This window comes from Boeremia exigua (assembly GCF_020726555.1).
Source record: "Boeremia exigua strain MPI-SDFR-AT-0100 chromosome Unknown C7974scaffold_3, whole genome shotgun sequence".
Classification (NCBI taxonomy): domain Eukaryota; kingdom Fungi; phylum Ascomycota; class Dothideomycetes; order Pleosporales; family Didymellaceae; genus Boeremia; species Boeremia exigua.
Genome location: NW_025763520.1, coordinates 1049485 through 1062243, shown reverse-complemented (window position 1 = coordinate 1062243; position 12759 = coordinate 1049485). Strand labels below are relative to the sequence as shown.

The 12759-nt window shown below is 47.9% G+C and overlaps 3 protein-coding genes across 3 annotated transcripts; 2 read left to right on the top strand and 1 right to left on the bottom strand.

Moving 5' to 3' along the window:
- Window positions 1-252: 252 nt before the first annotated feature.
- C7974DRAFT_387871 (uncharacterized protein) lies at window positions 253-2399 on the top strand. Its single transcript, XM_046141218.1, has one exon. It carries the CDS (start codon window positions 293-295, stop codon window positions 2135-2137), a length of 1845 nt encoding a protein of 614 aa, XP_046000120.1. The 5' UTR covers window positions 253-292; the 3' UTR covers window positions 2138-2399.
- Window positions 2400-2827: 428 nt separating this feature from the next.
- On the top strand, window positions 2828-5985 carry C7974DRAFT_387870 (uncharacterized protein). The gene is made up of 4 exons (XM_046141217.1): window positions 2828-3321; window positions 3374-3600; window positions 3648-4000; window positions 4071-5985. The coding sequence occupies exons 1-4, from the start codon at window positions 2985-2987 to the stop codon at window positions 5533-5535; spliced, it is 2382 nt and encodes a 793-aa protein (XP_046000119.1). The 5' UTR covers window positions 2828-2984; the 3' UTR covers window positions 5536-5985.
- Window positions 5986-6795: 810 nt separating this feature from the next.
- On the bottom strand, window positions 6796-10807 carry C7974DRAFT_431759 (multidrug resistance protein CDR2; the record flags this gene model as incomplete). Its single annotated transcript, XM_046144802.1, has 6 exons — window positions 6796-7171; window positions 7236-7399; window positions 7455-8108; window positions 8139-8684; window positions 8746-10602; window positions 10652-10807. 6 exons carry the CDS (start codon window positions 10805-10807, stop codon window positions 6796-6798), a joined length of 3753 nt encoding a protein of 1250 aa, XP_046000118.1.
- Between the last annotated feature and the right edge of the window lie 1952 nt (window positions 10808-12759).

Here is a 12759-nt window from a genome sequence, read left to right as displayed (position 1 = left end):
CAGGACGTTCTTCGGCATCTCGGGGTAATGGGAAGCTTGGCCGCATAGAAATTCGTCACGTACAGGGGGGCAGCACGTCGGGCTGTTACAGTGTGCCGGCGCGGCATACATTCAGCAAGTCAGAAGCCCTAGGGGAGTGTCGTAGCTATTTTATATTGGTCAAACTCTCAACAGATACCCGTGGGCTAACAGCCGGAGAAACTATCCCCCTGCATATTGTTCGGCCATATGCGGTTTTCGGCCATACGTGGTGTTCAGCCATCAGTATTGTTCGATTATACCTAGGTATATAATGCCTATTACTTCGTGCTACCCAGGTTTTGACGTCTACCTACTATCTGATCAGCCAACAAAGATTCTGTTTACTTCCAGTGACAGAGTTGAAAGTCACAGTAGCTGCTATTACTGCTGCTTCTTATTCATTTTCACAATGCTGCAAGAAAAGGAACCCCATTGGCTCGACCGCTATGCGTCTTCTTACCACGCCTGGACGCTCTCCACAACCGCACAGGGTCGTCCATGCTTCACCCGCCTCCAGGGCCTCGTCGAGTGTTCCTTTGACTTGGACGGGCTGTACTACGGCGGCCGTGCAGACATGACAGCAACACTGAAATGCGTGATTGCCCATCAACTATCGCCCGCAGATTGGCGGCGTCGAATTGCGCTGGCGTGGGCTGCGCTGCGGCTGCGTCACGTGCTACTGCTAAGCAGAGCATTCGATAAACCAGAGTCTGGAGAGCGGTGTTTTGCAGTTGAGGTACCGTGTACGCTGGACGAGGCTGTAGCAGACGTTGAGAAGCGCATTGTGTGGGTCGAAGATCACTACCAGGCTGTTGACCCAGATGACTTCCACAACCATGCGTTGAGTGTTGCGCGCATTATTGAGCCAGAGTCTTGCTTGTCTAAGCTCCACGTCTCCCCGCTACGCTCCCTATCTGATGGGACCTACGAGCTGAGCTTTCTGATCGTTATGGCGCACCAGATCTGTGACGGACTCACCACATATGGGTGGTTCAAAGACTTCCTCCGCCTTCTCAATCAGCCTGTGGACGTCATAGAAGACGAAATCACCGCCTCCCTCCAGGTGGACGTTCTGCGAACCAGACTGCCTTCCGCGCAGGAAGATCTGTATCCGCCTATTATTGGTAACCGGGCACGACAGCGCTGGATTTGGGCCATTCTCCGCGTCCTACGACACATTAAGCGTGCGCCGCCACCAACTTTTGCAAACCCACTATACCGTTCTAAGCGTCTTGAGAAACCAGAGACTATGCAGCAGCGGTACGCTAAAGTGTTCTCGTACGAAGGCGCCAATATGCCACCTATGTCGTCAGGCTTCATAATAGCAGCTCTCTCAAAAGCTGCATCAGCAAAGCTCATCAGCCTGTGCCGTGAAGCAAAGCTGAGTATTGGCGCGGGCTGTTTCGCGCTCGTGGGGCTAGCGATGATGGATTTACACGCGGCGCAGAACCCAGGAGCCTCCTCGTTCCCTGCTATGACGGCCTCCTTCCCACTAGACCCACGCGGCTTCTTCGCTGATCGTCCGCCCGCAGACTCGTGTATGCTTGCCTTTAGCAACGGCATTGCCATACCCTTTCTGCCCCGTAGTCTGCCCGTCGAGCAGCGCTTCAAACTAGCAACTAGGACAGCAAATCGCGAGTTGAAGACGTATCAGAAGCGGCTGAAGACTACTAAGGGCGAGAGCGTGGGTCTGGATAAGCATTCACCTAGCCGGCTGCTGGCGACAGGCTATATATCGCAAATTGAGCGCATTAAGGCAACCCTGCCACTTCACAAACGAAGTAGTATAACAGATCTGCAGGGCGAGTTAAAGCCAGGTGGGGACTTCAGTGCAACATGCGGGGTTAGTAGTGTAGGGAGTTTAAAAGGGTTTTTCAGGCCTGGGGAGTATAATTTAAGTGATAAGGGTAGGGATTTAGTGGTAGATTACAGAGAGTTAAGGTTGTGCGTGAGAGCAAGGGAAGGAGAGTTTCTAGTACTAAGTTCAACTGATGGAGAGGAGCGCGTGGAGTTCAGTGTGAGCTACGACATGAACGCTATAGATTCTGAAACAGCGGAGATGTGGGTCAAGACGATTACAGAGCTGCTGGAGAAGAAGGACAGGCCGAAGCTGTAAACTGAATCGAATGTGTATCGTTTCAGGTAGGAACCATCCCAATCAAAAAGGGTCCTTTTGATAGAAAGCAGCATAGTATTGATGATAGCGAAAGATGTGACTAAGAGGCATGCTCTCCTTTCTGCGAGCTTACGAGCATGTTATAGGATGCGTGTTGCCAGGTAATCACGATACAAGCCACTTCGTTGTCGCAATCAAAAGCGGTAATCAAGTTTCGAATAGCAAGATTACGGAGAGATCGTAGTGGTTTCTATGTAGCTGGGCTGATGCAATGGAGCTTGGCTCTGATCTGAGTTGTTACTAACCACCTTTTACGTCGCAAAATCCTTAATTAAAACACCAAAGGCTAAGAACTGCATAGATAGAGCTTAGTAGAAAATCCTAAGATAGTAGCATATGCTATGTTAAGCTAGGCTAAAGTCTCTCTACTAACTGGTACCTAGAGGTAGGGGGAGCAGACTGTGCTAATGTTTGAGCTCTAAGGCTGCAAGCTGACATGCAGCCTGTCGTGCAACCTCGTGAGGCAATCACTGAGCAGCCAAGGTGCCCCTCATTCTTTCCTGTGCTTGAATCATGGAACCGATTGGCTGTGAAGCCTCGCCAAGTATTGGACGTCCGCCACCATGCACGTCGTCAGCAGATTGAAGTCTCTTCTTGCAGGAAAAAGGAAATCGGACTGCCACGTTTTAAGGCCTACCGCGTGCATCATGTATTACCGTCAGTCTGATGATCTCGCACTCGTAATACTAGAGTTTTAATCTATCATCTGTTACCTTTTGAATGCGCGACTTGGGATCAGAGCACTTTCTTCCACCTGCGCGGCCCATCGAAACACTTTTCGTCCACCATGCACAAGTACGATGCTTGTCCATCTGACGGCCACGAGGTGGGACCCGGAGAGGGTCCTCAGTTCGCAGATGTCGCTCAGATACCGGTTGCCACTCCTGCAGATCTTACACCCGAGGACTCAAGTCCTCTTCCCTGCTCAAGGCCCTCAAGTGACTGTTCAGCATCCGACCCACCTGGTACTCAGGAAGAAGACTTGGGAATGACTGGTCAAACCTTGCCTCCCAAATCGTCTCGTAGCACGAGCTCTGAGATACTCCAGCCCGTATTGGGTGGGTATTCAAAACGGCAGACAGCATGGCGACTCCAAACCGTGGTCATTGGATTCTATGTTCTATGTTCGTGAGAGAGTGCTCCGTTTCTATCACCCAGAGTTCTAATTATTTCAAGCTTTACTTCTTGTAGTATGTCACTACATGTTCTTCCTCTATCTTGAAGGACGCGTTATGGCACCGAGCTCGGAACTTTCGTATAGACGGACAACCATGATCCCACAGGGCTATGTTACAACAATATCACTCCTACTCACTACAGCATTTCGAGCTACATTGGTGGCAAGCGTGGCTTCTTGCTACACGCAGTATCTATGGGCAACTCTACGGACGCGTGTACTAAAGGCGAGTCCTTTTCACTGTGACAGTTTTCGCACTAATGGTGCGCGCAGGTAGGACTTGTTGAAGATCTGTTCCAGATACAAACAAATGCGTTCCATCTCGCAAGTCCTAACATATACATTAAAACGCCAATCCTAGCAGCTGTTGCTATTTTCTGTTGGTTGGTACCTATTGCTACAGTGTATCCTCCGGGTGCTCTGGTAGTTGAACTGCACAATCTGTTAGTCGACACATGCTTCAATGTGTCGGTACTCCATGGAAAGAACTATAGTACCAGTTGGTCTTCTTTGCCTCTGTCGACAATACAGTGTTGGGACGAGGATCGTCAACTCGTAATTCTTTTTGATAGTGATCTGGAAAATGCGCAGAACGCTTCCTTCTTGAACACATGTCGGGCAGTATGGTCAGTCTATCATATCTTTTCCGACATTGACCACTCTGTGGAAAATTGGACCTGGCTGATGATACTTCAGGGGCCAAACAAGAGATGTCGCATTCATCGCGCGCTCTAGTCTTATGTCAGGCGAGATATCCGGCTTGACTCAACCAAGTGGAGAGAACTCATCGTACGCACTGCAGTTCTGGGGCACAACGCTAGACTGTCAAACCGTGAACCGCACCATAGGAAGGAACCTTCTACCAGCCGACGGCGAATTAGAAGGCAATTCGTTTTTGGTCAAAAATGTCTCCACTTACTGCAGAATTTGGAGCGATGGAGATTGGAACGCTAGGTTCGAAGACCTGAAGAGCGTTAACCACGTCGCCGAGCAACCGACCGAGTGGCAATACTATCCATGTCTTGATCTGAGCTCAACTACAGATACAGACCAACGTTTTAGTCTCCCAGAAACCGGTATCAACTTTCTTGTCCAAGCCAAAGAAACAGTTTGTCGCCCCAAGTTAACAGCATATCTTGTCAATATATCCTTCACGGCGGGGAAACAGCACATTTCATACACGTTGAATGATAGTATGACTATCCCAGCATATTCAGCTGCTTTCGAACATTTCAACGGCAGTTTTGAGCAATGGGTGCACTTCTCTGATGCGGCATCGTTGTACTGGGAGTTCGCAGCAAGCATGAACCGAGCTGTGGTTTTTGATATGGATCTAGGGTTTCGCCCTACCAATTCGACGCAAAGATCGACTCTACAGAATGGCACTACATTGGAAACCTGCCTACCTCATGCAGCATCTCAGTGGAGTGGTAATTGGCGCCCAGGCCACGAACCGTGGACCTTGGACTTCTGGCCCCTCTCGGTATTCGAACGTCGAGCGCCGGACATAGGCGCTCAGAAGGAAATGGCGACCTGTCCTAACTTTAACGTAGAGATAGCAAAAGAGCTGTTGATAAATACCACGATCTCTGCAATCTCACTAAACAAGAGTTTTGAGACCGTCAACGGCACAGTGTCTCGCACATTCAACATCTATCGCTTCCGCAATAAGCTTGCGTTCTTCCTTCCCTATAGCTTGTCCATTGGACTGGGTGTACCTATTATTGCACTAGGGCTAATATCTTTTTACACACGCAACAACAAGACGTCAGCAATCTCTGGTGGCTTCCTGCAGCTCCTCATGACGACGACCGGACGCACATCACTTGAGAAGCTTATCTCAGGTTCGGGCACATTGGGTGGATATGAGAATGTTTCGGATGGGCTAAAGGCAGCGGACATAAGCTTCGGCGAGCTCATTGAAACTTACGGTGATGTTTCCGAGAGAGCCTCCACAATGAATGCGGGCTCGGATTCTACCATGGGACACTCTAGCAGCACGGATGTGGTGCTGCACGGCAACCTCGAACGGAACCAGGGGGTAAATGACGCCCTAAATACACGAGAGGCTGAAAGTAATGAGAGACGAGAGAGAAGAATTGGCTTTGGACTTGCGCAAGAAGTAAATCCGCTTTCCAGAAGAAATGTGCGAGATATTTGACACTTTGTTGCCATTTACTACTGGACTTCGATCGCTACACTCAACATAGTCATGGTAACAAGAAGTCTAAGAGTCACGTTTTTTGTCACTAAAGATTATTAGTTCAATTTTGGGCCGTAGCCTTTACATTACCCATTGATATGTAGAGAAGAGTAGCAGCCTTAACGTGATTTTTGGACTTGCAGTTTCCACTACGGGACTCGTGAGTAGAAGGACTTGACTGGGCGGAATCTCAAATCGACTTCGTGTTCTTCCTGACACGTCGTTCGAGCACGAAGATTCGACTAAACTACAAAAGCCAAGTTCTCGCAATGTGTGCTCTTGTACCTATAGGCGCTTTTAGATGGGGCGATTTATTCTGGATAAATCACCTGTCACAACGAGGGCGGTCAAAGTGGGGAAGTCGATCTTGTCAGGTAGTGTCATGGCGGCGAGAGCAGAATACAAGGCGTGAACTCGAAATATGTCGTCGTTCTTGGTGGGACGGTTAAACTGTCAATCCTGAATCCTGGGATGAAGTGTACATGAGCAATCGAGGCCTAGCAGAGTATCTAATAGAGTTTTCCGCAAAATCGATACTTTGCGAGGTTTCATTACTCCTGGGCACATGCTTTCTCATAATGAGCGCCATGAATGACAGTTCGCCATGCATAATGGGTTCCTGAGCTACGTCACAATTCAAGCCGTTATTGAGATCATCACTCCTTGTATCTCTCTACGCAGGTCGCGACCGGTTACGCAATGTTTGGGTGATCCAGTCCTCACAAACACCAGATTTCGGTGGTTACGGGGAGTCGTGATGATCGCAACTGTGAATTGATCGTTAAGTTGTAGTTGTTCACTGATCGATATATTGGCAATGTAATGTTTGTTACAACCTCGACAATGTCGAGTGGACAAGGGGATCAATCCCAGAACGAAAAGAACCAGAACGTTATCTACCTGTTGTTTTCAGGGCAAGTCTACACTGTTAAGCATACTGTAGAAGACCAAACGGTGTTGGGTACATTGAGCGATTCCGTAGTTCCTATCAGATTAGATCCAAGCGTTTGCGAGAAGTGACGGCTCTCCCTTATAACTAGTGGAATGCAGAAAACAGAAGTGAAAATGGCGTTCAAGTGCAAGCCGCCCTGATAGTGACATGCGTAGCGTCTATAGCCTTGTTGCTCTTCTGCCTCATCTCTCGCCGTGACTTGAGTACTTCTGATACACTTCAATTTGTATATGTACATTCATTTATACATGTGCTGTTACGTCTACCTACGATGCCGTCTTCGTGCTCTTCGTTCTTAGCTTCATCATGAGATATACGAGCACGTAGCTACTCATAGAAAATAGCACAACTATTCCAGCATTTCTCCATCCGTAGTATTCTTCGCTCAAATTGAGCGTACGAAGATAGTCTGCGCCAGTAGCGTATTGGCATACACGGCACTGAGCGGTTGCATCTGGGTTGAGAAGGTTCGTGCCGATACCCGCGCCTTGTTGGTAGAATTCGAGATATTGCTGGCAGGACTGGTTTGGTGCAGGATCGAAGACAGCAAGCTCACTAGTTTTGCAAGAAACGTCCGTGTCCCAAGTCGTAAAGACGAGCAGAGAGCTCATCAGATAATTAAACGGTTCAATGTAATATAGCCTAATTTGCAAAGGTTAGAGACTGTGTATCTACGCAGGGCCACGAGTTGCAGGAGAGTACTGACCAATATCTCCAGAATGATTGAATCTGGCTGTAGGGCACCAGAACTCCACAAAAAGAGACAAGAGTTGTAATGAAGAGAGGATTGACGAGCGAGGCGAATATAGCGTTCGGTGCGTATGCTGCGATCATCTGTCCAATCCTTGTGTAGAGAAACATATAGAAGACCTGTCATTTATCAGTACGACAAAACCCGATACGACTGATTGAATTTGTGACTTACGACAACGAAAAACGTACTACCTGCGTATTGAGCTGCACCCGGAAGCCCAGCAGTGAAGTACCAGCAGAAGAAGTACACAAAAGCACAGACAAGAAGGTATGGTAGCTCTGATACAATAAGACCTGTCACGAACGGTGCCCAGTGGTAAGTCTTACTTTTCTTCTCTCTTGTTTCATAGATATCGCGACGGTTTATGAACAGCGGCTGAAGTTGAGAGATTGTTCCAGGGGCCACGAATATGAAACTGAAGATGGTAAAGAGTCTAAGCTTCAGGTCGCCTAAACTGTAGCTATCTCCTATCATCCAGAAAGAGAATCCGTTTAGTAATGCGAGGAGTATGTGCATTATAACTTTGTTGTTAACGTATTCGGTATTCCGGTATAATGACACGTTCATACGTTGTGTAACAAGTTTGGTCTGGGCCCATATTGGTGAAGCGAATGCATAGCCGTCATCCACAGTTCCAGGTGGTTTTTCGGCTGCATCAGCTACAAGCATATCGATCTCCTGGGATAGGTCTTTGCATTGTTGCGAGTCCAACCAAACTTGAGGCCAGTCTTTGCCTTCGGACAGATCTCCAGAAACAACTTCGATCATGTGCTCTGCAGGATTGGCGTTCGAGGGACATGGAGCGCCATGCTCTTTGAAGTAGTCCTTGACAGTACTGACGTCCCCAAATTAGACAGTCTTACCGCCCTTGGCTAGCAAGAGAAGGGTGTCGAATTGAGAGAATAGCTGCGCGGATGGCTGATGAATGGTAACAAGAATTGCTTGGCCAACCTCAGCCAATTTGCGCAGGAAAAATACTGTGCTATAGGCAGCTTGACCGTCTGAACCTGAGGTCGGCTCATCGAGAAATATTAGGATGCTTGGTTTTGCAACTAGCTCAACGCCTATGGTAAGCCGCTTCCGTTGCTCTACAGTAAGACCGGCACCTGGAGACCCAATGAGCGTATGCTGAATGTCGTGGAGCTGTAGTAAGTCGATAATCGTGTCAATATAGCGAAGTTTCTCTTCTTGTGGCGTTTCCCGCGATTGGCGTAACAGTGCTGAGAATTCTAAGGCTTCGCGGACTGTTGCTAAAGACTCGTGCACGTCCATTTGCTCAACGTAGCCAGCAGATCGCTGAAACGAAACAGGTAGCTGCCGGCCGTCCACTAGTACGGAGCCGCGTATCGTGCCTTCGGTCTTGCGTTGAGCCAACACATCAAGTAAGGTGGTTTTCCCAGCCTAAAACGTAAATTCGCATAAGCAAGTGTTGATAAGAAAGACGAGAAAACGAGAGAGTTACACCAGAAAACCCCATAATGAAAATCGAAGTATTGCGGATAAGGTTCTCGGCTGCAGATTGCGCTGTCGATTGACTCGATTCCGGTTCATACGGCGGTTTCTCGACAGCTTGCGACTCCTCATCGTTCGACATGGCCTTCAAAGCTTTCTTTTGAGTCTCTCTTGGGATGAGGATGCCGCGTCCGCCTTCTCCAATCTCCTTCCATCTGGAAGTGAACACAATTGTGACGACCACGAAAAGAGACCACCATACCCAAAGTATACCAAGGTTGCGCCAAACGTTGGAAGTATCGAAGGACATAGAACCAAGATATTGCTCTCCCGAGACACTGGTTGCGCCTGGTCGTGCACCGTCTACGCCCGCACAGGCCTGACCACCCTCGCCCTGCTCATATTGAGGACCAACAGGGACCAAATTTGGACCGAGACATGGAAACTCGGCATTCTTGAACTCGTTTCCAAGCAAAGCCTCGTAGCCATACGACATAGGATTAATCCAGAATATCCAAACGAACCAGTCTTTCATCTCAGGTTTGCCAATCATATATCCCATATAGAGAAAGAAGGCCAATGTAATCAATCCAGAAACCTTTGTTGCAGCATCGAAGGTAGGAAAAGCAGCTCCTATTGCGCGGTAAAGAGCTGTCATGGCCATAGCTGATGAGAAGATGATAATGTAGAAGGTAAAGAACGCAGCTGCAGTAGTCTTGAGACCTACCATGAAGTAGATGACAATGCCGAAATGCGACCACTGGAACAATGCAACAGGTATATCAGCAGCGATCTGGGACACCACCCATACGGCTGGGTAGTGCAGAGCAAAAGATCGGTGCTTGGCGAGGACTGGCCGGCCAGTGAAAGAATCTGTGACTTCGGACATTGCCATATAAGCGGGGTAAAGAAGGCCAAAGAACAGTGCGCCACCTTTCAAGAAAAGACCAGCCGAATGATCAGGGGCTTGGTAAAAGAGTGACCCTGCTACCAGTGCTTGAACAAGCGTAGATGCCTGTTTGACGAGAAGTGTTGCCTTATCGCTCCACACAATCTGATACTGTCTCCTGACGGCGGTCTTGACCTGGACATAGAAGCTGGTTGTGACTGTTGGTTTATTTGGAAGTAATTTGTGCTTCTCTCTGGCAACTTGTTCTTGAAATACGGTCGTGTTGGTCACTGCTTCTTCGCTTTGATGGTAGTTTAGCTCCGCTCTCATTCTCTCGTACAAGGAAGACTTCTGGAATAATCCCAGTATCTCGTCGTTTGTCCGTGGAATCTTGTTCTCGTATCCTTCAGTAATAGCACGGGCCTTAGGAACAGTAACACTGGTCAGAAAATCGGACTTGTTTGCAGCGGGGTCGCAGAAGAAACCAAGGCCCTCCATAAAGGGTACTGCTTCTTCTCGGGGGCCGTAGAACATCTGCTTGCCGTTGTCGAGAACCAGAACCTTGTCAAACTGTTCAAAAACAGCATTGCCTGCCTGGTATAAGGTTGCAATAGTAGTAAGGCCAAGCTCATCAGTCATAACGCGCATAGCTTTTGCCCAGTCCAGAGCCGTACTCGCATCAAGGCCGCGCGTAGAATTGTCCCAGCAGAAGATACTCCCGCGAGTGGCGAGGCATTCGAGTATAGACACCCGTTTTCGTTCGCCACCAGAGACACCACGTACATATGCATCACCAACTTTGCTGTCATGCGTGTGTTCCATGGCCAGAGATTTGAGGAGGAACTGTTTGTACGTGCGCGCATACTCCTTAGAAGATTCCATTCCCGGTGGTAGTTTGAAAGGGACGTTCAATTGAGTGGCGAAGTCAAGTGTGTGGCCAACCGACAATGTCGGAAAGAAGACCTCTTCTTCAGCATTCTAAGCTTGGTCAGTCATCGATGCAATACAGCCAGAGATCAGTCCTCACCAGAACAACCTGACCACGGTATTCCTTTGCTTCCTCGCTCGACATGGACCCAAATGAGACGTTGCCACTTATTTCTGCATACCCAAGTCGCCGATTCGAAAGTATATTGAGCAGGGTGGTACAGCCTGCACCAGGGTTACCAAGGACAAGCAGCATACACAAATGAACAGAAACGCATTGTGAACCCAGATCGAATCGATCGATCTGATCCAGATCGTATCGATCGATACCTTAGCTGCATGATAGATCCAATGATTACTGGGGGTTGTGGTGGGCGGATGATAAGGGACCGAGAGACGACCAGAGTAATACCTTTCTTCACCCAACGCTCCTTGGGATCGGAACTCCCAAGGAATGCCTACGACCATGTGTTTTCTCTGATCATTGCTTGAAAGCTATGAGAAAGGGAGCAAGCACTACGCCGTTAGATGTACCTGCATGTGCGTGCCCTCCTTATACGCAATATTGCCGTGTTTCCACTGACGCAGACTCAAGCGAATTAGGCGTTATGAGCCCAGTACAAGATTCTGCCTTCATTTGAAAGGAGCTATATCGTTACAGAGAAAACTTATCACTATCCGATGCACTTCGTTGAGCCCATGAGTGGCATGAACCTTTCTGGGACCATTAAGTGAGAGATTTGCAACAGATGATAGAGCTCAGGTGGATGAGGGCCTGGCGATTGGACTTGTACGGGGAATCCCTGAGATCGAAGTCATGGAAGGAAATCTAAATTGCAAGCAACACTTCGATTCTGTGAAGATGAAGGCGCAAAGTATTAATTCCATGAAGCATCTGTTGGCGTAACTCTCTTTACCTCTTGTAGTTGACTTCAGAAACTTCAGGCCATGATCTCAGAAAAAGAATTTTTGACGTGTCCCAGCCAACGTTGTATGTGCCGTTAGTCTCATACCTCTACAGCTTACTAGGAAGTCTCGTCGGCCTCTCGCGGAAGTGATTCATTGGATTCCTTCCGCGTTTCTATCTCTCAGTTCCTAGAAGATGGAGCGTACATTCTATTAACTATTTACAGTCTCAACTCTATCTCATTGATGTGGCATTACTAGTCATAAGTCCTATTACTAATACAAGGTGCAAGTATTTAGTCTCGCCCATCTAGTTTACATAGCTTCCAAATGAGCTTCTATGCTGTAAGCAATCTATTTCATAATACTTTGTACGAAAAGCTTCTCTTTACCCCGTCTACTGACTTGGAGTCTTCCTGTTCGAAGTAGGTTGAAGTTTATTGCTACATTGACGACCAAGAGGCCTATTCGCGTTATGTAGAGGTCTGTAATGGCTTTTGTAAAAGATTTCTAGTAGATGGATCTTTGAAAATTAAGTAGGAGTAGTAAACGGCCTAGAAAGTCATAACTGTAAGTGCTTGCGCGGAAGTAATATACTCAAAATAAACACAGGAATTAGCTCTAAGCGTAGCAATTGCACGCGTAAGAAAGATGTAACGCAACGTGTTGCACGTATTGATTAATCTGGTTGGGTGAGAGCTACTACATCAGCTATACAGTTGTTCGGCATCAATATGGCGAGTGCTCACACCAGAGCCCACCAGGGCGTAGCGGGGAAGGACTGGACACGTTTGTGGGGGACTAAAAGGACTGTGCGTTGTATCAGGACAACAACCGTCAGTGCGTTCTGCAATCGCCTCCAAGAGGACGATTGCGCTCGCCTGAAACCCTAGGTTATAATGATGTACTCATAGGTCCCGTAAAAGAGATCATAAGTCTAAGAATAACGTAAAGGCTGCTGCTCTTCTCTACGAAATAATAAGTGTTGTGTAGCAAATACCATAATTCTTTGACTTCTGATTACCATAAGTGTGGTCTTTGCATATATGCAGTAACTGGCTTGCGGCAAGGGAATGTTGTTCTTGTCATTCTGGGCAGTATTAGATCTTGGGTTGAGTAATCACCGTTCGAAAGGCCGGTGGGGCTTGCTCGATTTGGACTAGTTTGCCCTCTTGGCCAGATACCTAGTGATCAATAATCAACCGGCACATTACTGATTGGTTTCATTGCGACAAATTGTTAAAGCTAATCAGCTGTACGCGCAAGACGGTCATGAGACTTCAAACGCTTGCCACTCGACCA